General features: G+C 41.4%; 1 protein-coding gene across 1 annotated transcript in view; it reads right to left on the reverse strand.

The window, feature by feature from the left end:
- The window catches only part of CNGA2 (cyclic nucleotide gated channel subunit alpha 2), a 342,867-nt gene that overhangs the window by 138,907 nt on the left and 179,414 nt on the right, over positions 1–24,546 (reverse strand). The window contains exon 3 of the mRNA XM_086966797.1: positions 20,746–20,856. Coding sequence (XP_086822923.1) covers positions 20,746–20,856 — 111 coding nt within the window. The remainder of the gene's footprint in view (positions 1–20,745; positions 20,857–24,546) is intronic.

Genomic DNA, 24,546 nt, shown 5'->3' on the forward strand with positions numbered 1-24,546 from the left:
AGTGTAGGAATGTCTGATATAGATCATGTGCTTCAAGGTGTGCGTCACAGACATTTCCTTAAGAAATTATAAGGTAAAAAGGGTGTCAACTCAAACTACACTCTTTTGGCTAAATGTCTGCATGTGTTCTTTTTTAACCTTAACCTGATGAAAAAGAGACATTTGACCCAGATATCGCATTAAGTGTGTTATCTATGTCACTGATCGAATGGCTTGATGCTTTCACAGTTCTTAGAAAGATATGGTCGGGCGACATCTGCGTCTAATGACAGACATGACAATGAATCTGCATAAATAGGGAAAGATTGTGACTTCCATGGTTTGAGAGTGAGAAGATGGCGACCTTCATTACCCAAGATGGAGTCGGGCCCTACATAAAATAGAATTGGACCTTAGGGGCTTTACATCAAGGTGTTATTCACAAACTTTTCACCCACCCATTAAGTTACTATGCTGACGTGGAAAGTAAATCCCTTCCATCCCAAATATTTGAAGTGAAGAATTTTCTTTGTTTTGTTAAAAAATGCCATCATACAAATGTAATGACATTACTTTGTGGACAATTTTAAACTATGTACTACTGTGCTTGCATTGGTGCTTCTGTAAAGTTGCACATGGTAATTTACAAATGTTGGCAATGTGTGCACCTGAAAACTATTGCAGGTATTTATGCATCCTTTATGAAACCTTGTGAGCTCCCCTGAACTACAAATATGCACCTATATGAAAGTGTAAACCTGCAAGCACAGTATTACGACTTTGTATTCTGAATTAGGCTCTTATAGTTTTCTACAAAGTCTACAGTCATTTTTAGTGTTAAATAAGGACATATGTGACATACATTATACAACAATTCCTGGCTTTCTGCCAGTTTGGCAAAGCACAAAACTCTGAAACATTTGCTTTGTTTTCTATGGATGTTCACAACGGTTTCAAAAAAGCTTTGCTACTTCACACACCTCTATGGTCTCACTTTAGTAGGTGCATTGTGCTTTAGAATTGTGCTCAGATATCCGGCGGTAGAGGGACAATACCATGTGGCCTTTATATATGGGGGCTACCCCACTACCTTCTACTAAAGCCAAGTCCCTGTGTGCCTTACTGGAATTTGGGATGGACACATGTCATTGCAGTGGACAGCTCTTGCTTTCATACGTTCAATATTCTTGAGAAGGACCTCTTTTCTTACCAAAGGCTCACCATACTCAGATTATGACCTCATGCACCATCTCTAGGCTCACTTTCCTAGTCCTAAGTACGAGTGTGGGCCAGTTCAGACCTTCAGATCTCCTCACAATTCACAGATGTAGCAGGCATCTTTCTTTTACCTTCTTTCACAGGCCCAGTTGTGTTCTGAGGAGCTGAGTGTGAGGTGACAATTTGTACAGTACAATAGCCAGTGGGTGGGAATGTTCCCTAAACAAAAATTCCTCAGGACCAACCTTTTTAGCAAATCTAGTTTTTATTTCTGCAAACTATTCCACAATGCACCATTCACAGGGAAAATTAATATAACTGAACCTTTATCCCAAATGACAGCAGTTTGTGGTCTACCCAGGAATGTGTACATGGTAATGAGTACGCTTCTGGAAGCAGTGTAACTCCCTTGTGAGAGGATCCAGGATTACTGGAGTGTATTGTACGATTAAATGGCCCTTCTTCCCCGGGTGCCACCTATAACGCAAGTAGGAATAGGTAGGCCTCACCCTGGTTCAAGTTAAATACATTTCTGGACATCCCTAAAGGCCCTTCTTGAAACAAACTAAATCTCATGCTTCACACCCAGGTCATCTTTCCAAAAGCCTCAAGGCATTATTACTGCTCCTGGAGAAGTTTTACACCTACTTAGTCACTCACACCTGCTCCCTGGCAGGGATGGCCACTTAGTCAGACTGACACTAATGAGCCAACTGGAATTTCTGTCAGGAAAGTATAACTTTCTGAAAGTCACTTTTTCTGTACATTTATCAAAAATCCAACTTCACCATTTAATTGGGTTTTTAATCAATATTAAAAAGAGTAGATGAACGGAGTCTGTAGATGTTTCCGACCTGCTTTAGCTTTCCTCATGGAAAAAGCAGTGAAAACACAATTAGGTGGATAGTCACTGTAGGAACATGTCAGTCTTTAATTTCTACATATTCCACTTTGAAATACTAGGCACCCTGCCTTGTGGGGCCGCAAGACCTACTTAGGGAGGACCTATTTCATGTTTGTCCCCTATCAGAAAATATTAATTTTGACAGGCCTTCCTGTCTGCAGGTTTTAGACCTGCAGCAGTCAGGATACACATGTATACCTGAAGCCATCTTTTACTGGTCAACCTGGTGGTCCACAGATGGTATTTCATTGTGCCATTGAAGTACGTTTTGCACCATATACTATAGCCTTCTGAAAAAGATAAATATGCCAATTTGGGAATTCATCAATTCTGTTATGTTCTAGGGGTCAGAGCACATACACTGTATGAAACATCAGTGCCCCAATGTGAAAACCACACCCTGCAGCATCAGCATACAAAAAGTAGGAATGACCATGAAAAAGTGCAATTTCTCATACCAGATGAGATAAAAATATTTTGGGACGGAACACAATATGTGTAAGGCTCTTCCTTTTTAGACTCTCACCACTATGCTTTGGTCTCACAGCAGAAATTGTGAAACTCTGAAGAGACCTATAACCCCTCCTGTTCTATTAGGGATATGGATGTACCTGACATAAACAACCTGACACCTGATGATTGCCTAAATAATCGCATTCATTATTTGTTTGGTTAATCCCTTTTCTTCTCTTCGGTATCTTCTGTTCCAGCACTTGGAAGCAGTTTCCCAACAGGGTGACTGCAATTCAAAAACCCTACATAAAATAATAAAATTAAAAAGCACGTGACAATTGTCCTTTAGGTATCCTTACTACCAACTCCGAAATAAAATTGGCGTGTTGGCAATTTCCTGAGAATGTTCTGAGGAACATTTTCTTAATGCTATTATAATAACACATGATCATATGGATCACAATCATCAGCACCTCACATTAAAACCAGGAAGATCTCTACTCAGCTGATCTTGGACAGAGGCTCGTCATCAAACTCACAAAATGAAATGTGAGGAAATTCAACAACATAATCTCTTTAGATTCAAAATATATTTGAAAATCAATTTTAGATTGTTTATATTACATATATGTATATATATGATATGTATGAATACAGGCACACGTACGTGCAACAATCTGGAGGCTTCCAGAAATATGATTTGCATATTGATAAAATATGTGGAGATTGACAGGAATGAGATTTTAAAACAAATTGAAGCATTGAACAGTGAATTGGATACACATAAGGATAAAGATTACATCAAAAAATACAGAGATGACATAGATGCCAGATTAGCTAAACACCAGGAAACGATCAGCATACGCAAACAGTATAAATTCACCCGGGATAAACAGGACTATGAGATGTGCAGAATTTTCACTTTTGTTCGGAAATGCGACACAATGAAGAGACAAGCGCTCATCCCTAAAGCCACCTTGCAAGTACCCAGCGAAGGACCAGAAGTGGGTCTTTCAGAGGCAGAATTGAGTTCAAACACTAGTAGTGTGTGTTCGGATGATGAGCAGGCGGGGGCATCTACATGAGCACAAGTTCCAACTCACTTTGCACCATCCGAGGAATTGGGTTTTTTGATCGAGGACAGGTTCAAAACATTGCGACCAAAAACCCAGCAACAGCGGAATACAACCGGAAATGCAAAAACTACAAATGTAATGAAAGGAGGAAACACCGGAGGGAGAGGCTTCGCAAAGAGAGGCAAAACCAAGAAATGGTAGAAATTAAGCAAGCTATCACTGATGGAGCGATATCAGATAAAGACAAAACACCTAAAATGAATATCATCTCTGATGATGAAATTGACTCCACAGTTGTAAATCTCTCGGATGTTGTCCTCTCCAAAGCAGAAATACAGCTGTTATCGCTTGGTCTCTCTTTTTGCCCTAAAAACTCCTATAATTATGTACAGACCCGGATTGATGTTTTTAAATTTATTCGGGAGTTAAAGTTAAAGAAACACTTTAAATTAACCAATGTACAGGACCGAGCTAAAAGCATCACTAATGAGTCTCAACCCTCATCTAAGTTTCAAGTTTCTGATATCAAAGCTATACAAACTGCACATGAATTGGCATTGGAGGAAGATCTTGGTGCCAGTTCAACTCAAGTCAGATGCGAAAGAATGGGGGTTAACATTCATGCATCCTGTGAAACGCATTTCAAGGCACTATCCACCTTTATACCCCTTATGCCTAAGGATGCTATCGACACATTTAATGACATGCTTACAGAGGATCTGAAGGGATTGCAGATTAAAGTCTCCAGAAAGATTAAAAAAGCTAAATATATGGAGAAGCAATATTTCATTTTAATGAAAAATTTGAGAAGCAATTCTAATTTGATAATCAATAAAGCCGACAAAGGAGGCAATATTGTCATCTGGCCTAAGATCCAGTATATGGAAGAAGCTCATCGGCACCTGGCAGATACATCATGTTACAGGAAAGGATATTTTAATGAGATCCGTAACCTCAAAGAGTCTGTACATAAAGAATTAAATCAGTGGAAAAGAGAGGGATTACTAACCAAACAAGAACTGGCATTTTTAAAGAAGGACTTTCCGTTGATTCCAACTTTTTATCTCATTCCTAAAATTCACAAACTCATATCTCCTGTACCGGGGCGACCCATCATTTCAGCCCAAGGCAGTCTTTTAGAGGCCATTTCCAAATATGTTGACTATTTCCTCCAGAACTTTGTTGTTGAACTTCCTTCCTATATCAAGGACACAGGACATTTCCTTATGAAATTGAAGGAGGTTAAGTGGGAATCTGATTACATCCTAATGGCTCTTGATATAAGTACCCTATACACGAGTATAGAGCATACAGATGGCCTCAATGCAGTTAGGCATTTCTTGAACCAACGTAATTTGAGTTTTAAAAATCACAATGACATGCTGATAAGAATGACACAGTTATGCTTGATGAATAATAATTTTTTATTCAATAATGAAGTATATCAGCAGCAAAGGGGAGTGGCTATGGGGGCATGCTTTTCCCCAACCTCTGCGTGTTTACACGTTGGGTGGTGGGAGGAGCGTGTCCTCAGGTACACTCCTAGCTTTGCCAATAACATCATCCACTACTGGAGGTTCATAGATGATATCTGTATGGTGTGGAAAGGGACAGAAAATTCAGCCAGGGACTTTGTGAAAGCCTTGAATATCAATGATCTCAACCTTAAATTTACCTCCCAAAGAAGTACTACCAGTATACAATTTCTTGATGTGGAAGTTTATGTCCATAACAACGCCCTTGAAACTAGACTCCATAGGAAGAGCACAGCGGGCAATTCGATTTTGCACGCCACTAGTGCCCATCCGGGTCATTTGAAAAAAAGCATCCCCTATGGGCATCCCCTATGGGGAGTTTACCCGGATGCGTAGAATCTGTAGTTCTCAGCAGGATTTAGAAGTGTGCCAGAACGAGGCTTTCAAAAGATTCTTGAAACGTGGCTACTTAGCTAAAGAACTTACAGCAGCCAAAGAGAAAGCCAACAGTAGGAGTAGAGAGGATTGTCTGGTTAATCGAGCTGAAGGCATTGATACAGATGGCATTGACAACAGGGTCAAGGAGGAGATGAAAATCAGTTTGATCACTACTTTTAACACAGAGGAACGTAAGATAAGGGGCATTTTAAAGAAACATTGGCCCATATTAAAAACTGACATTAGCCTAGCACCCATGTTACCGACAGAACCTTCCCTTGTCTTTAGGAGGGCACCCTCTATGAGGGACTCTTTGGTCAAAACAAGTCCAGAGGTCACAAGTGGAAAGAAACGGTTTTCTAATAAAAAAGGTTTCCACAAGTGTATCTCGTGTAGGGCGTGTAAATTTGGGGTTAACACCTCGGAATTCTGTTCAGCTTTTAACCCTACACCCACACAGATCAAAGAGTTATACACATGCCGCACTGATTTTGCGGTATATGTATTAGAGTGTTCCTGCGGGTTAAAATACGTGGATAGCACCAAATTATAGGCATTCAATCGTATTCTGCAACATCTGAGAGCGATTGTTAATTCAGATGTCACATACCCAGTCGCCCACCACTTTGAATTGGTCCATGCCTGAATCATCTCAAATATTTTATTATTGACGCTGTGCCCAAGAATATATGGGGAGGGGACCGGGAAAGACACTTGAGGCAATTGGAAAGCAAGTACATCGTGCTCCTAGACACCAGGATCCCCATTGGATTGAACAGGGGGGAGGACCTTCAGGTTTTCCTTTAGGGACTTGTCTTTCATCCCTCTCTGTTATAATGTGCCTCTTGGGTCTGAATATATTTCAGCGTCAATAGACTGAGAACTTAGGTAATCTTTATTGGTCCCCTTCATACTTAGAACCCATCATTGTTGGACTGGTATTATGTTATGGACCATACTTTTCCTTTGTCCTATATTCTCAGCTTCTCTCATTTTGTATGTATGAGCACTTTGTTTAAATCATTTAGCGAATATTTGCATTGTAAGTTAGTAGGTGTGGGTTCTCTAAAGCCGGTCATACATTTACACCTTTAAAGATTTCCTTCAATAGAAAAGGATGTAGGTGAATACAGTCACTATGGCTTGAGTAAGATTCTCATGATCAGCTTCTGTCTTTCAGTGTTTACATCTGTGTATATATATATATATGACATTTCAGCGCAAATGCTACCATTATTTATCACCTTGTGATGGTTTTATATTGACCTTTTATTGAAAATTTGTAGATATTGTGCAGTCACTATGCACTTTAAATGTTTTATTGCACTTGCACTTCAATTTGACATCAAGCACAGGTTTATTTATTTTTTAAATGACATAGAATGGAGTTAATCTTTACATTAGTTCAATTTACTATTGTGATTGTACGAGGTTAAGATGTCCGACATTCTTTTAGAGGCGTTCATTTAAATAGAGAACACTATTTTATCACTATGGTTTTATACATGAGCGCACACATTACATTTAGCATTGTTTACATTTATTATCTACAATGTGTAATTTGAATGTTGGAACCCATCATTATGATTTAAGGTTTATTAACAATTCCGTTTTTATATGTGATTTGTTAATCAATTATTTCTCATTTTCCCCTTTAATCATTTTGAGGAGTGGAAAGATTTTTTCTATGTCAGTTAACCAGGTGTTTGTTGTCAATCCTAATTTGCACAGTATTTAAACACTCCCATTGGTATTTTGATGCCATGTGATCAAGGCTGTTGTAAGACAGCCGAAACGCGTCATGCTGGTGGAGAGGAGAAAATAAACCACTTTATTCACGAACTTTTGTGTCCGAGCGATCTGTACCTGTGGATATCACAGCATCGAGGGCTGAGGTGACAGGATATTGTTCCTTTATATATATATGTATATATATATATATATATATATATATATATATATATATATATATATATTTATATATATAACGCTCAAACTTTTCTTGTCTTTACAGAAAAGGCACAGCACTCAAGGAGGATTATAGAAACCACAAAAAGGTTTATTCAGGGAAACTGCACAGACGCGTTTCGGCGGGCTGCCTTCATCAGTGTGCCAATTACACCAAACAGTCAGCATGTTAATAAAGTTTAACTTAATCATGGACACAGACATAGGACTAACCCCTCAAACAACACCATGAGCGCCATATTGGAATGTGTTTCCAAAGCCATATTGCATATATATAAGACTCACTATGTCCTCTGATGGACTGACTATGTGTTCATGGTTAGAGGGTCTATTTATTGCATATGTCTAAAGATATCGACAGAAAATAAATCCGTGGATCGGCTAATGTCCTATGTCAAGATTGTCCCATCATGATTATAGTACAGTTAAAACATACCGAGAAAGATACACTAATTCATCAAATTCAACATATGAGCTGATCAAGTTGCACGGGCAGTTGCAAAATACATTGATGATACATGTAATAAATTGGTTCAATCAATAAATACAATCCACTCATTTGTAAGATTTCATTCATGAGATCCAATTCGTATAACAGTAACCACATGGCTTGTGTGATGTTTTCGCCAACCTAATAACAACTAGATAAATAAATAAATGCAAATCAGACCAAAGAAAAGACCAAAAAATTGTCTGCATATGCAAACACATCATTCTATATATTATTCTCAGACGAAGCTATGAGATTCATTGGTCACAGGGTTAACAGATTGATAGTAGGCCATCACTATATGTTTGGGTGGTCCCTTCAGAGATGGTGCATATACGTGAGAGATGTAACATCACTTTCCTAAATGAAACGCCATCTCTTCTCCACTATTGAGCCCTCTGGGATGTTTAGTGGAGAGATCTAGGATGTACCTCGACTCCAGCCTACGGAGTCTTTTCAGGCGATCACCTCCCCTGGCATTAGGTGGGACGGTGTCCAAACCAAAAAATTGAAGTTTGTCTCGATCCCTACTGTGTGCCTCGCCAAAGTGCCGGGCCACCGTGTAGGCAGGATCTGCCTTTTCGATTGCCCGCAAATGCTCTAGTATCCTCAATTTTAGTTCCTTGATTGTACTGCCGATGTAGCGAAAGCCACAAGGGCAAAGCAAGCAATATACTGCAAATTGTGAACTGCAGGTTATGAACTTTTTGATGGCCATTGTTCTCCCTGTATCTGGTATTATGTAGGACAGGACTCTTTTGCTGCCGGCACAGGCCTTGCAGCGCCCACAGGGAAAGAACCCTTTCATCTCTTTAAGAGTCTTCGCTTTGGATATGGGTTTCTCTAAGTGACTGGTGACTAGCATGTCTCCTATACACCTCGCTTTACTGAAGGTCAACAGTGGATATGCCTGTAGATCTTCCTTCAGTACACTATCTGCTTGCAAGATATGCCAGTTCTTTTTTAACATGGCTCTGAGATCGTTAGCACCTGATGAGTAGGGAGTGATCAACCTAAATTTCCCCTTGTTGGTAGCTGCATTCTTCTCACGGCCACCTCCTTGGGTTTTGCCGGTATATATATATATATATATATATATATATATATATATATATATATATATATATATATATATATATATATATATATGTATATATATAACCTACTGGCGATAGCCAGTAGGTATATATAGTTAGGATTTTTTCTCTATGGAACTTTTGAAAATTCTATGTCTAATAACTTTGGCGTTTGTGGACGGAATCGGCTGAAATTTTCAGGAAAATGGCACATTTTGTTTCTGAGCAGCCCCTGAAAATTTGGGGGGGTTCCGTCAAAGGGGGGGCCGAGAAAAAAGGGGGGTCCCAAAACGCGTATTTCCCATTCATTTTTCCATAGGGCCTTTGGCCTCACTTTTAGCTCGAACGGCTGAATGGATTTACACGAAACTTGGCAAAATTATAGGGACTGTTAGCCCGATGTGCCTTTGCTGGGTCTCAATATATGTGCTCCAGTGGATTTTGAGAAATTAACGTTTAAAAAAACAGATATATCTGTGACAGCGTCCCAGATAGCGCTCCAGATCGCGTACTTTTCGCGTACCGGAGCTTTGCGAAGCGAAGCTGATTGGCTCTCCGGTGTCTGTCAACATTCTAAACAGTCCGGTGCGGCCGCCATCTTGTCTCTCGGTAGGATCGAGAGACAAGAGGAGGAGAAAAACGAAGGGGGAATTTAATGAAAGGGGGCAAGGTAGACTCCTCTTGACCCCCTAGGAATGATGTTGGGGTTATTAAAGGGTCCCGTGGGGCAAATGAAAAAAATTTGATTTTTCGCGGTAGAAGCGCTTCTCGGTTCGCGAACCGGGTCGCAAACTGGTAGCGAAACGGGAATTCGCCATTTTGTGTTTCGATTTAATTAAATTACTAGATGGAGGAAAAGCAATGTGAGTATTGGGTATAAGGGGGTATGGGAGACTTATCCTGACCCCCTATGTTTTCTGAGGGTGGTTGAGGAGGCTCATATATGTTGATACTTGTCTTCCAGCGGTTGCGCGTGAGGGTTTTTTTTGTTTTTTTTGCCGCTTGACTTCTGTTAACGTTCGATTCGAAGGAAATTAGGAAGTGTTGATCGCCATTTTGACACTGCGAGTAAATATATTGTTAAAAATAATTGTTATAAATTAATCCGTATTGATAAACATTGTCTGCGCCATCTTGCCTTTTTTCCAATGCCACACTTTTGTCGTGCACGGCAGCCATTTTAGATGCCTTGACCAGACCCACTCTCTGCACGCCGCCGATCCTCAGCATGGCTCCCCACCCTCGCAAGCGTCTCCCCCACGCACTGGTCACCCCCACTCTCTCTCTCATGCATGGGCCATAAACTTCCCCCCATCTGCGCTGCTCTTCCCTGAGTATCACACCCTGTGCCCGCCCGACACCTCCCTTTCACCCTATTCACTACCGCACCCTCTGACACTCCTCTTCCTCTGTGTGTGATTGTCCAGGCCGGTCCCAGGCTATCACCTAGCCCTGCGGATGTAGTTTATGGCCCCAACTGTAAATAATCACCCCTGTTCAAAGGAGTTACAGTAGATCAAGGTCGCCACCTCATGAGATCCGCCACACCACACGCGTTCCTACTATCTGATAACGATCCTGCATTGTGATTGGGGAGGGGTTTCTCACTGTAAGGGTGTGTGGGACCGAGCCTGAAGCGGAAGATTCCAGGGACGCCTTTTTGTACATCAAAGTCTTCACAATTATGTGTCACATTAAAAATATATAGCACTCCAACAAAGTTGTAGGATTATAACACTTTAATAACTTATAAATATATACAACGCTCCAACAAAGTAAACACGTTAAAAAAAACTTTTTAAACAACTATTTACATGACATTGCTTTAACCAGGATAGACAAAGAAATGACACAGTGATGTAAAAGTTACTGAAAGAAATGCCAAGAACGTCCCATGTGAAAGTGAATTTTATCTGGCAATTTTTTTCTTTTCCTTCTCATGAAAAGAAAGTTAATGCCAGGTTTGTTACCTGCCTCATCTGCAAAAAAAAAAACTCTCGAGAGGGACCGAAAAAAAATATAGGTATGGTAATCATACCATGCATCGGCACATGGAGAGGTGGCACCCTCTTAATTATTCTAAAGCACAACTTCGAGATTTGGTTGATAATCCCCGACCGGCAAAAACATCCACCAATGACTTAGCAATAAGTGAGTCAGAGGCAAGGGAAACGGTCCCAAATCTGTAAAAAAACTTTAGGCAGATGATTGACTTGTGTAGCATGTGGAAAATTAATTTCATGCGGAGAGATGAGTATTACTTTAATAAATAGATCATATGAAAATCATCAATGTCCAAAACGTCCTAGAAAGTAATTTTTGTCATTTTTGAGGAAGAGAGATAACCTACAGTGGTACGGGGTTGTTTTCGTTCGTACTAGGGGGGCCAGGTGACATTCGTTCGGGGTGGCTTAGGGGCATTTAAAACAACTTCCCTGATACAGGTAGCATATAAAGTAGAGGCTAAATACCAGGATCTTTATCGATTGCTTTATGCTGTAGAAAAATGAAAAACACACAACAAACCTGGACCATTCATATTTTCAATGTTTCTGCGTACTATACTTTTTAACCCTTAACTAATTGAGCTGCTTCATTTCACCTGCTTTTTAAAAAAAAAATTAAAAAAAATCGGAAACAGTGGCCATTTATTCGAAACTTACCAATCTACGCGTTTCAACTACGTTTGCTTTTTCAAAAACTTTTAATAAAAATGTTGGTGCCCAAATACGGGCTTACAACCCCGTGGGCCGGCCATGGAGCAGGCTGGAACTGTAAATGGGGGGGGGTATTTATTTGTGGAAAACATAACAGAGAGTCAGTGGTCGTTGATTTCATAGTAAAAAGTGCGACAAGTGCAACAAAATCATATCGATAATTCATTGTGAGCAAGTACCAAAAGTGTCGACAATTCGAACCTTCAATAATAAATACAGTAATCAATGATGCATTAGAAGTTAATATCAATTCATTGTTCGAACGTGTAATCAGTACCCGTCCCATGTCAATTCATTGTTCGAACGTATAATCAATACCCATCCTGGATCAATTCATTGTCCGAACATATAATCAGTCTTATCCCATATCAATTCATGTGCTAAAAACTGCATACATATCTCATGATATCAAGGCTGAGCAATCGGGGCACAACAAGGAGTTGAGAGTTTCATTTGTACCGGCGCCATTTTGGGTGAGGTCAGGAAGGTCCAAGTATAGTCAAAATGTCTCCACCAACTCGTGGTTGGACCGGGACCTCTTTCGGCAGTCCAAAAGTTTTCGTTGAAGGGTAGCAGAGGGGACTGCCGACATGAACCATCAGTCAAAGTGGGGTGGGAGGCAACAATCTCTTCTACCGGGTCATACTGGTGTCCCACCGGAACTGATCAAGTTGGTAGTCTTGCAGGATTTTGGTGATTTCAAGACTGAGGCCGGCGCCGGCATGAGCGCGCCGACGTACCGCGGCTACGTCGTGGTCGTTCCGTGGGTGATCATGGCAGTCATTCCCCATTGGGGGCCGGGGGCCCCCGTGGCTCTTATAGAATCTTCAAAGTTGAGGAGAACGTTTCTGGACGCAGGAAACTAGAAGCGTCGTTGCACCGCAACAGTGGACGAGACCCCTGCTGGGTGAGCGGAGCATCATTGCCTCGCAATAGTGGACGAGACCTTTTGTCGGGTGAGTGCAGCGCCGCTGCATCGCAAGAGTGGAGTAACCCTTTTGTTGGGTGAGTGGAGCGTTGGGGGTGCAGCTGAGGGGCCCCCACCTGTGGGGGTGGGAGAGGCTCGTTCGCGCCGCCTCTCCCTCCCAGCGCACCCCACGCCGACACCTGGCGTTGATATCCGTGATGTCCGGACCAGGCGATAAGAGGGAGGGCGGGTCGGAGGCAGAGGCAAAACATCCCCCCGTGGCCTGCAGGGCGTCGCTTCAGGCCCGAACGGGGAGCTCATATCAAGCACACGTGGGAAGCGGGTCAGCGAGCCAGTCTAGAAGAACACCCTCCGGCCTTGTTGACTGAAACTTCATGGACTCACGCCAGGAATTCAAGGCAGCGAGCACGTCGCCAAGTGTAGGAAAACCTTTACAGTATTCAGCAAACGTGCCGACACCTGGCGTTGATATCCGTGATGTCCGGACCAGGCGATAAGAGGGGGGGGGGTCGGAGGCAGAGGCAAGACATCCCCCCCCATGGCCTGCAAGGCGGCAGAAGAAGGGAATCGGGAGACCGGTACATTTCGGGCCATCCACCCCACGGCTGATGGTGGTTAGCCGGGCCCCGCCCTGCACGTGTCGAGGCCTCATCTTCCGGATGGGCGTAACCGTGGCCCTGTTGCACTTCGGGAGTTTCCGGAATGGGGGTAGGTATCTGCTGATTTGTATCTATTTCATGTTACCGTTAATGGGCGTGGCGGGCGGTGGGACAGACATGCTTGGAGCAGTGGGGGGGTGGCGGAGCCTAGCTACCTCGTGGCTGCCGTAACGTCAAGCTTGGCTTTTTTCACCACTTCTATGTTTCTTATTTCTAGCGAAGTCAAAAACTTATCAGTGGCCTACTGATTTTGTTCAATTTCTTTCCCTTCCTTTTCAAGTGTGTTTCATGTTAAAGTTTCTGTTTATTAAGATACAGTGATTACTTCGTATTTTACATATGTCTTCTTTATTAGGGGTACTCTCCGGTTGAGCCAGATGATGTACCTCTAATAAATGGTCCGGGTGGAACTAGTTCCTCAATCAGTGGGGAGTAGATGGGCATGACAGATTACAACGGGGGACAAAGGTCCGCATTACCCACCCTTCACTACTTGCAAAGACTAGACAGAATATTTCTATTCCACGTTATTTGTAAACAGAGAATACCTCGAAAGAACTATTCCTTGAACAATAAATGTCCAGCCAATCAATCAATTAGTGGGGAGAAAAACAGGCATGACGGATTACAACGGGGGACAAAAGTCCGCATTACCTATCCTTCACTATCTGCAAAGGGAGACAGAATATTCCTATTCTTCTCTGTTTGTAGACAGGGTCCGATTATTGCTCTTTGAGATATTCCCTGTGACAGGGAATATCTCAAAGAGCAATAATCGATAAAAAATTTGTAGGATTATAACACTTTAATAACTTATAAATATATACATCGCAACAAAAACAGTAAACACCTTAAAACATTTTTTATTAAAACAGAAGCAAAAATGACAACTAACAGTAGTGATATCCTGGGTGGGTGATGGAACTGGGATTGTTAATGGAAAAAGATCTACAGAGAAAGGTATTGGTGAATTATACTTCTCCGGAAATTTAAAACTCACAAATGTTTTATTTGTGTAATCGTTTCAGGTCAAACGGATTGTGGGACAATGTTCAGAATGGAAGAGTCACCAAAAGGCAAAAAGTTCCGCTTGACCCCGGGAGCCGGCCGCCTATGTCGGGTGCGATCTCAGGCTACACCAGGGCAACAAGACTTGGGGAGGGGGTCGGAGCCAAGCATCTTCTCTGAGTCCGCGCCATCACACCGCCCCTCGGGGGCCTCCGTCAAGCGGTTTAGGGAGGTACCGTATCACATTGTTTTCAAATGCAGTCAGGTCCACAAACTTTGAGAATAGTGAAGCTGCAGCAGGTGCAAATAAGGTTTAGGCAGTGTTACAAGCGCTGCTCAGAACTCTGAACTATGGCACCCAACATCCAGGACTTATGCCATTTGTGCAAGGCAGTGACATCGAAGCAACTCAGGGACCAAAACCATGAACGAACACTCATGTATGAAAATCTTACTATTGATGCTTGACTGAGGCCAAGGAGATCAGAGTGCATGAGTCTCATGCTCGATCGATTGAGCTAGCCGGATCGGGCAACTAAAAGTATAAAATAGTTATGTAAATAGTTATTTAATAAAATGTTTTACCCTGTTACTTTGCTGGTGTGTTGTATATATTTATAATATTTGCATAGGGTTTGTCGTTATTTTGGGTGGGGTGGGTGGCGGAGCCGAGCTGTCTTGCAGCCATCATCGTGTGGAGCTCAGTTCATCTCACTAGTTTCGTATTTCTCATGAGGGGTTGTTCTTAATGTTTCTATTTTAGCTAGGTCAAAAAGAGATCCCATTAGTGGCCTACTGATTTTGCTCGATTCCTTTTGTTTTTTAAAACGATTTTTCACTATCTGCAAAGACTAAACAGAGTATTGCGACTCTGTGCTTGTTTGTAAATAGAGAATGAACCAAAGAGAACCAATTCTAAAACAGTAAATGCTTGGATAACAATCAATCAAATGGAGAGAGAAGCAGGCACGACGGATTACAACGGGGGCAAAAGCCTGCGTTAACTACCCTTCACTATCTGCAAAGAGAGAGTACTGCTAAGAGAAAAGCGGGGGAGGGGAGGGGGGGGGCAGCGTTCAAAGTACATCAGCGTGCATAAGCACGAAAATGTTTTTACCTATCACGTACTTGACATTTGACAGCTTTTGATATTTGCTATTAAAAAACCATTGAAATTCACTGAAAAAACCATAGGTTTTAGGCCATGTATAGTTAGGGATTAGCATTTACAAAACCTTAATTTACTCGCACAAAACCATAGAAATTCGCATATATAGTTAGATGCAATAACTATATATCGCGCACCCGCAATCCACTGCTGATGATGTCACATATTACATCATTCATGACATGGAAGCCGCATTGTCACTCTTTGACGCCACAGCTACATCTTCTGGCCGTAATCAGGAACAAAATTTACTCGCACAAAACCATAGAAATTTGCATATATAGTTAGATGCAATAACTATATATCGCGCACCCGCAATCCACTGCTGATGATGTCACATATTACATCATTCATGACATGGAAGCCGCATTGTCACTCTTTGACGCCACAGCTACATCTTCTGGCCGTAATCAGGAACAAAATCAAAGCGAACTTGGCAATTCACAAACGAAAGATTTAAAGCAATTGTTTAAAGAACTAGTTAAATTGCGCAAAGGCGAATGCACTAAGTGGTGGGAGCACAAATCCCTCAGTAAATATGAGGAAGTGGGGCGTGTACCACGAGGACTCAGGATTTTACTGGCTCCCAGTTTCGATAATCCAGATCCAGCCATGCTTCAGGAGTGGGGCGAAAGTAACCTGGCTGCATCGATGAATTTAGTATGCATACTAATTAAGTATGCCGCCAGTGACCGAGCCAAGCTGTTGGAAAAAATTAAAGCTTTGGAATCAGAAATTGATGCCTGTCAAAATGCCGTAGAAACCAAAAAACTCACAGATAACATGAATGAGCAATTACGTAAACACGAAGAAAAAATAAAAACCCGCAAGGCTACAAAATTTGCTCGTGACGCAGATGATTATCGCTTGGGGAGGATTTTCACCTTTTCCAAAAAGTATAACTCGGCTAAAAGACAGGCATATACCAAAAAGAAGAATGCTTCTACTTCCAATTCCAATAGCACCCTGCCAGCGGGCAGCTCTGGCCCTACTACATCTAATGCTACCGATGCTAACGGAATGATGCAGTCTACGGACTCTTTGACAACGAGTGCGTCCAGCATGGAATCACTATCTTCTGGCTCCACCAATAGTGATTTAAACTTAAATGGACTGGAAACATTAAATATCCAGCAAGAAATGGATTTTGTGGTAGACGAGAGGCTCCAAACTCTGAGATCATGGCAGAACAACCCACAGCCAAACAAAGGAGGAATAAACGGAGGAAAGAACGACGACGCACAAGGAAACAAAGCCGGGGAACAACTTCAGCAAAAGAAAAAGAAAAAAACATGGGGGAGACGACGATAAAAAATAATACCATTATCAATCTCTCCAACGTGGTCCTCGATAAAGCGGAAGAGCAATTACTATCATTGGGTTTAAACTTTTCACCAATTCAACACTTTGATTACACTACCACCAGGGTAGATGTCTTCTGCTTTATAAGGAAACTGAAACTGAAGAAGCACTTTGCCTTGCAGAAAGCTAAAGATTTGGATGCCCAAGATGAAATTGTGAGAGAAAAGGATACTATATCATTAAGGGCGTCTCATACACATGTTTTCCTTGATGCTAATGACTTACTGAACACAAATGACGACTTAGACCCTGAAGCAGAGATTTCTACTCAAGATCGTCTCAGACATATTCCTATTCTTCCTAAAGGTGCAGGGTTGAGTCCTTTCACAAGCAAATCAAAATTCATACCACTAATGCCAAGGGACGCGATCGACATCTTTCACGATTGCGTCACAAATGACATTAAAAAATTGTACACGGAAACCAACAACAAATGTGGTAAAAAAGAGACATACACCAGGATGGCCTACAACAAATTAATGAAGAAACTTGAGGATAACCCGGACATAGTGATCAAAAGGTCTGACAAGGGGGGCAATTTGGTACTTTGGCCTAAAACAGATTATATCAATGAAGCCAAACGCCAACTAGAAGACCCTGCTTGCTATATAAAAAGCACCCAAAAGGAATACGACAAAGCGATATCCAATCTACATAAGTCTTTAAATCAATGGAAGAGGGAAGGTCTCATCTCATCAGAAGAACACAAATATATGTATGTGAACTTTCCAATTCTACCCTCTCTTTATCTCATCCCAAAAGTGCACAAATCCATACAACCAATACCAGGCAGGCCGATAGTCTCGGCCATTGGAAGTGCGGGAGAGAAAGCGGGAGAGTATATTGATTACTTTTAACAAGACTTTGTTAAGCAACTTCCCAGCTTCACTCGAGACACTAGTGATTTTATATCTAAAATATCTACACTTGAATGGGAAAATGATATGCTTTTGATCTCGCTTGACGTCGAATCGCTGTATACCAGCATAGATCACGATAAGGGGTTATCGGCTGTACAACACTACCTTTCCAGTAGACCCATCCAGTACTATGAACACAATAAGGTGATTGTGGGGTTAATAACATGGTGCCTCAACAACAACTTCTTTTCATTTGGAAAAGAAATTTATAAACAACTTAGGGGCGTGGCGATGGGGGCCTGCTTCTCTCCCAGCTATGCGTGCTTGCACGTTGGCTGGTGGGAGGAGCAGGTCCTCATTGTTCGCCACAAGACATGGATGGATAAGCACGTCAGGTGCTTCTTAAGATACATAGATGATGTCTTCATCATCTGGAAGGGTAGTAAACAGGAAGCTTTGCGATTTATTGATGACATCAATGATAATTCGCTTAATCTTCACTTTACGGCTAATATCAGTGAAAATCGTATCCAATTCTTGGATGTGGAGGTGTATGTCTCCAATGGAATAGTTAACACCACCCTCCATAGAAAACAGACTGCTGGCAACGCCACATTGCATGCCTCCAGCATGCATCCTAAACACACAATCTCGGGAATCCCCTATGGGGAAATCCTTAGATTAAAGAGAATTTGCAGCTCTCCCTCGGATTTTGATGCCTGCTTGGAAGAACTCTTGGCCAGATTGAGGGCTAGAGGTTACTCTGAGCGGATATTAAATACAGCAGTAAACAAATCCTTGTCTAGATCTAGGGAGAGTCTCTTCCCTGACTCCCTTTTGGAAACTGAACCTCCTCCCATTACTACACCCCAACTGGAGTGCCCACGTCTGATCACTACTTTCAGTAGAGAAGACAGAAAAATGAGGTCAATTCTGAACAAACACTGGCCGATTATCATGAGCGACCACATTCTCAACACTAGGTTGCCCTCTTCTCCTACTGTGACGTTCAGACGAGCCAGAACCATGGGCAACCATCTGGACAAAGCAGCACCTGAATTAAAATCCAAAGTCCCATGGCTTCGCCCGTCCAGAGGTTTCTTTAAATGCTCCAGTTGTAGGGCTTGTAAGTTTGGAGTCACTACTACCCAGTATAACACCCCGTTCAGTAAAGTTGCCAAAACCATCAATGGCAACTACAACTGCAAAACTGATCATGCGGGGTACGTTCTGACGTGCACCTGTGGGCTTAGATATGTTGGAAGCACTAAGCTCCAGGTGCACGCCCGAATTTTACAGCACCTCAGGGCTATTCTGCATAGTGACCCCGCTTACCCTGTCGCCCGTCACTTTAAACGAGTGCACAACAAAGATCTCAGTTGTCTAAGTTATTTTGTGATAGGGGCAGTCCCATTATCTAGACGAGGAGGTGATCGTGAGTCTCAACTCAGAAAAATGGAGTCTAAATATATATTGGAGCTCGATAGCCGTTGGCCTAACGGGCTCAACAATATTGAGGAGATGCATCACTTTTTGTAGATATATCTGGCTTTGCCAGCTTCTGATTCTATCTGTATCTGTGTTCTGATTTCTGGTTCTTCTAGTTAGGTTCCCTATTAGAAGTCCCTTATATTTGTCCCATATTCTGTAATTACAACTGGTGAAGCTTACATCGATTCTCACCTATAGGGACATCATTTATGCACTTTACATGGCAATTATTAGGCACTAGGCATCATTATGCATACATTTTTCATACAGTCCTATTCACATATCACGTACAACATTTTAATGATAGTCAATTTTGTATTATCTTTTAATTGTACAGTGATTTTACTATTATGTGGATATCATGTATAGAATTTTGATATTGTTTTGACCTTGAGCTTAGTGTTGCACATGGACGTGTATATATGGAATCGCACAGGTATGCACACATGTAAATATTTATGTGAGGGTTTTTGAGTTGGGTGTGTATATAGTCAGTGCCATTTGTGTTGTTTTGTATTGTTCTTTACTAGCACATGGGGATTTGCAATCCATTGAAATATTCACTTCGATATAACGGGCTAGGTATCTGGGGTGGTGGGTATGAGAGTGGGGATGTGTGCAGATATGTATATATATGAATTATAAATCTTTTTATACATACTGTTATTTTTAGCTTCTTGAAAAAATGGTTCTTCCTTTTCTATTTGACCTTTCAAATAGAAATAATTATGGATTAGGATGGTTTACATGAATTTTTATGTATATAAACATTGAGAGATGATGCCTAATGGTTGATTACTGTTCCAGTGGTAGTTCCATATGTTTCCGCTAACTCTTGCACTTTATCACAATTTTTTATCACTTATGCATTTTTATGTACACGCACTTTATAGTCTTGCTGCTAAATGTACTAGATTGCTTATTTGCACATAACAGATATATATCTTTTTATCTGAAATTCAACATTGAAGGATTGTACTGAAATATTATAGTAATTGAATATATATTGATGGTTTCCTGGATTTAACCAGTTAGGAATTCTTGCATTTTCATTCAGCAATGGCAACTATGTATCAGCGGTAGTGCGTTGTTACTGTTTATTACTAATCACATGATCATGGTGGGCGTCACCAGGGGGTGGCGTCTATTTCACTGCATACACGTATAAAAAAGCATAATTGATTATAAACATGTTGCAGCGTGATCAAGGGCTTCCCGCCCGAAACGCGTCGCTGGTTCTGTTTTAATCTGTAAATAAAATACCATCTTGCTGAATTTGCTGGTCCGGTCCTCTTCCTTGTTGGCGTGGAGGCGGTGTCTGCGAGCGCAGAGCAGGCTGGGGAGGAACCTTTCTTCATATATATATATATATATATATTTGCACAAGATTTTGACATGTTGAAAAAGATGTTGATAACGTTTAGCATTTGCATATCTGGGAAACTTCACACTAATGTAAGAGCAACTTTGTTTACCTGGATAGGGCGCCTCTCCCCCTAAAGGAAGCACGTGATACAATCTCCCCATTGTCCAGAGCAGCAACACGCTGCAGCTCTGATGATGTATCATCGCAAACTGATAGTGCCCTGTATAGGAAAAGAGACAAGAGTTACCCTCGGGAATAAGAGTGACATATTGGTGGGCAGAGTATGAAGGGGTAGAAAACATCCCAAGACTGATAAGTGTTTCTGGCCACATCAATATGAATCATGATATTTATTGCTCAAAAATAAAAAAGATACACCAATTTACATACTCACTGGGCTTGCACAACCCACAATGACCAAGCCCCACCAATGTATTGACCCCCCACCCCCACCCCCCCAACCAGCAAATGCATTTGTAGTGGAATCAATGGTCATAAACCTGCGCACAGCTCCGCAATCTTTGAGGCTCCTGTTTTCCACCTGAGTCAAAACGGGTTTATAATCAGCTTTATTATGAAACTGCCCTGGGGTGGAAAAAGTGCCTGCTTCTTGGTCACACATTCCCGAATTCTCTGCAAGCTCTGACTGGCTACTTCGTGATTGTCTTGCTGATCGACTTTCCAACATACTTGCAAGAAGATAAAACAAACCTACCACAGTAGCAATATTACATTAGACAACCTATTTTATTATCAGATTAGTGATATGCATCCTTCTTTTGGACCTGAATCTAAAGTGACATTCCTTTTGATTTGTGATTCCTTCAACCATTGATCGGACATCCTGCCCTATCAGCCTTATTCATGAAGGCTAAATCGGCTCGCAAAGGGCCGGATTCTGAGAATCCGGCCCTTTGCGAGTGCGATTTTTGCATTTGGGATTCAGCATCCCAAATGCAAAAATCGGTAATTGCTAAATCGCTAAATTGCGAGGAATTACATTTAAGGAATCTCTATTTGAGATTCCTTAAATGCAATTCATGAAGCATTTGAAAATTGCGAAAATGCAATTTTGGGCCGCTATTTACCGAGAGGTCAGACCTCTCGGTAAATAGCAAAAACTTAGAAAAATGCTTTTAAAAGCATTTTTCTAAGTTGCATGTTGCACACACACATGTCCTTTGGACATGTGTGTGCGCAACACCTGTTTCAATTTGCATTTAAGGGATGCTACAGGGTGTCCTTTGGACACCCCTGGCACCCTTTAAATCGCTATCTTATTTGCGAGTAGCAAATTGCTAATCGCAAATAAGGAATACTCCCCATGCATTCCTATGGGCCTTTTGGCCCATAGGAATGCATGGGGAGTTATTCCTTATTTGCGATTAGCAATTAGCTAATCGCAAATAAGGAATCAGTGGGAATCGCAATTAATATTGCGATTCCTACATGATTACCGTTTTGCGAGTCTCAAATAGCGATTCCTTATGATTCGCTATTTGAGCCTCGCAAAACGGCCCGATCATGAATCAGGCTGTTAATCTCTTCTCAAGACAAGCACTCTCCCCACCTAAATCTTCATTTTAGTGATAACCCATTGATGGACTTGCAATGAGATTGCTACTGCAGACGTGAGAGCCGTCTTCAATACACCAGATACTAATCTAGAAAGAAACCTCTAAGCAGCCTGAGTTATTTTTCTCACAATCAAAAGTTAATTACCAAATTCCCAAGCCAAATATCTATGCTCAATGTCTGTTGTAGCAAATATGGACATATTCTCTGGGAAAATTGCCATGCAAGATACATCTTAATATTCTGGAGAGAAATATTAAAATGTTGTGTTAATTACAGAAACTTGACTTTATATCCATGCTAGAGTATCCCTCAACTGTTCCTCTCATTTGAGCGTACCTACTGAACTGCAAAAATGTTAGACCTCTCTCTGAAATGTCATTATTTTGGAAAATCAGTGAAGAAGACAGTGTGTGACAGTTCTGCTATCCAATCACTGAAGATGCTGGGTGTATCTGCTGGGACTTGATGTTGGATATTTACCGCCTTTAGGCAAGGAGAAAGCTGCAACTTATTTCCCATTTCCTGCTTGACAAGCACCCCAGAAAAACACTAGCCAGGGCCCAGATGTTACTTCATTCCAGACCAGATATCAGGAATAAGGCACCACTACCTCAGATCAGTTTTGGATGTGAAGGAGGTGAGCAGAAATACATGAGCAAAAGGATCAGAGAGATATACAACCAACAAGGAAGGTTAGATCAGGTGCCAGACAAATCTGCCAACCCTGAGTGCAATGTACCAAAAAACAAGGACAGTCCAATAGACAAAACAGAATCTGTACATCAGAGAATAAGAGTTATTTTTTTATTAATTTATATGGAGGTATTTAAAATTTGTGAACTGCAATTGGTTGCGCAGTGCTAACCCTACATAGGCAGTCTGGGGTGTGTTAAGGTAAACCATATACAACCATTTCACGGGTGGAATAATACGCTTATGCTTACAACATAAGATTCAGAAATGGCATGGCTAATGGTGTTTCTACCCTATCATGAGAGTGGCTGTCATCATTAGGGCAACACAAATTAGTAAGGCCTGAAAAAAGGTACCACATAAAAGGAGAGGGTGGTATTCCCTCGAACTTGTACTGTAGTTGTCAATAGATTAGTGATCTGAGGGTATAGCAGTGCAGTCATTACGCTGTGAAGCTTGTGGGAAATTAAAGTCATTGGGAGAGGGACACTGAGGCCCTGAATGTCATAGCCCTCTAAGAGGGTCATTTCATAAGGAATGTGTAGGGAAAGTGTGTGATCATCTAGAGAGCACAGGAATCAAAAGGAAGCATGAGCAATCCAAAGAAGAATACCTAGTGACAAGTGTGGAGCACGAATGAGTCTCAGAAGTGAGCAGAACCCTGTTGGAGTAGTAAATACTTAACACTGTGACACTGTGTCAATGACATAATGGAAAATCAGGGTAGTTTAGACTTGCATTAAAACCCCAGCCTGTTATTTGTCATATGTATCCAAGGGTAAAGGTTCCCTGGCCTGCCATAGATACTCTGTAGCAGGATGATCTGAAGGAGACAAGATCTGGTACCTGATGTTTATGAGAAAGCCTCAAGAGCATCCTGATGATTACTGCAGTGTAATAAAGAGAGCATATTTATATGAACTATTGAAGGCAAGTCTCCTGTATTGCATTACACAGTGTCTAAAAAACCCTACCTCATGTGCTCAACTCCAACTTTCTCCACACCTTTCAATCTGGATTTCGATTGAAATGTAGGACAGCGACTTTCAAAGAATTGCATGTATTCTTTGCAGAACAGATGTAAGCAACACTTGTCTGTTGGTACAACTTGACATGTCTGCTGTATATGACACAATTAACCACAAGACATTATGCACTATATAATCCACCAGGAAGGAGATACAGGTCCAAGTACAGTAATGGCACGTACACTTCCTCTTCTTCAGACACCAATTCATCAAATAAAGCTAATATCATTCACTCAACCTTCCTCTGAAAGGGGGTATCACTTACTTCTCTGTCCTACACCATTCTCTTTTTATTGCTGGCCCGCCCTCCATTGCAGTCGGCCTGAACTTTAGATTTTCACTGGTCCCTTATGTCCACAAGTAACCTTTTGACCGCTAGTAACTTCCAAGCACTTTTTTGCATTTAAAAATTCATATCCTGACTTCTACTGATCAGCTGTTTTTTGTTTTGGTCTTATTTTGCTCAGATGCGTATTCTCACATTTTCTAAACCTGTGTGTAGTATTTTGTGTTGTATTCATTGTGTTCTTGTATGTGTGTGTTGTACAAATGCTTTACACATCGCCTTTGTAGATGAGCAGGGAGGCTACCAGAGGGAGAGCACAGGTTAT

This window comes from Lissotriton vulgaris, chromosome 4_1 (assembly GCF_964263255.1).
Source record: "Lissotriton vulgaris chromosome 4_1, aLisVul1.2, whole genome shotgun sequence".
NCBI lineage: Eukaryota > Metazoa > Chordata > Amphibia > Caudata > Salamandridae > Lissotriton > Lissotriton vulgaris.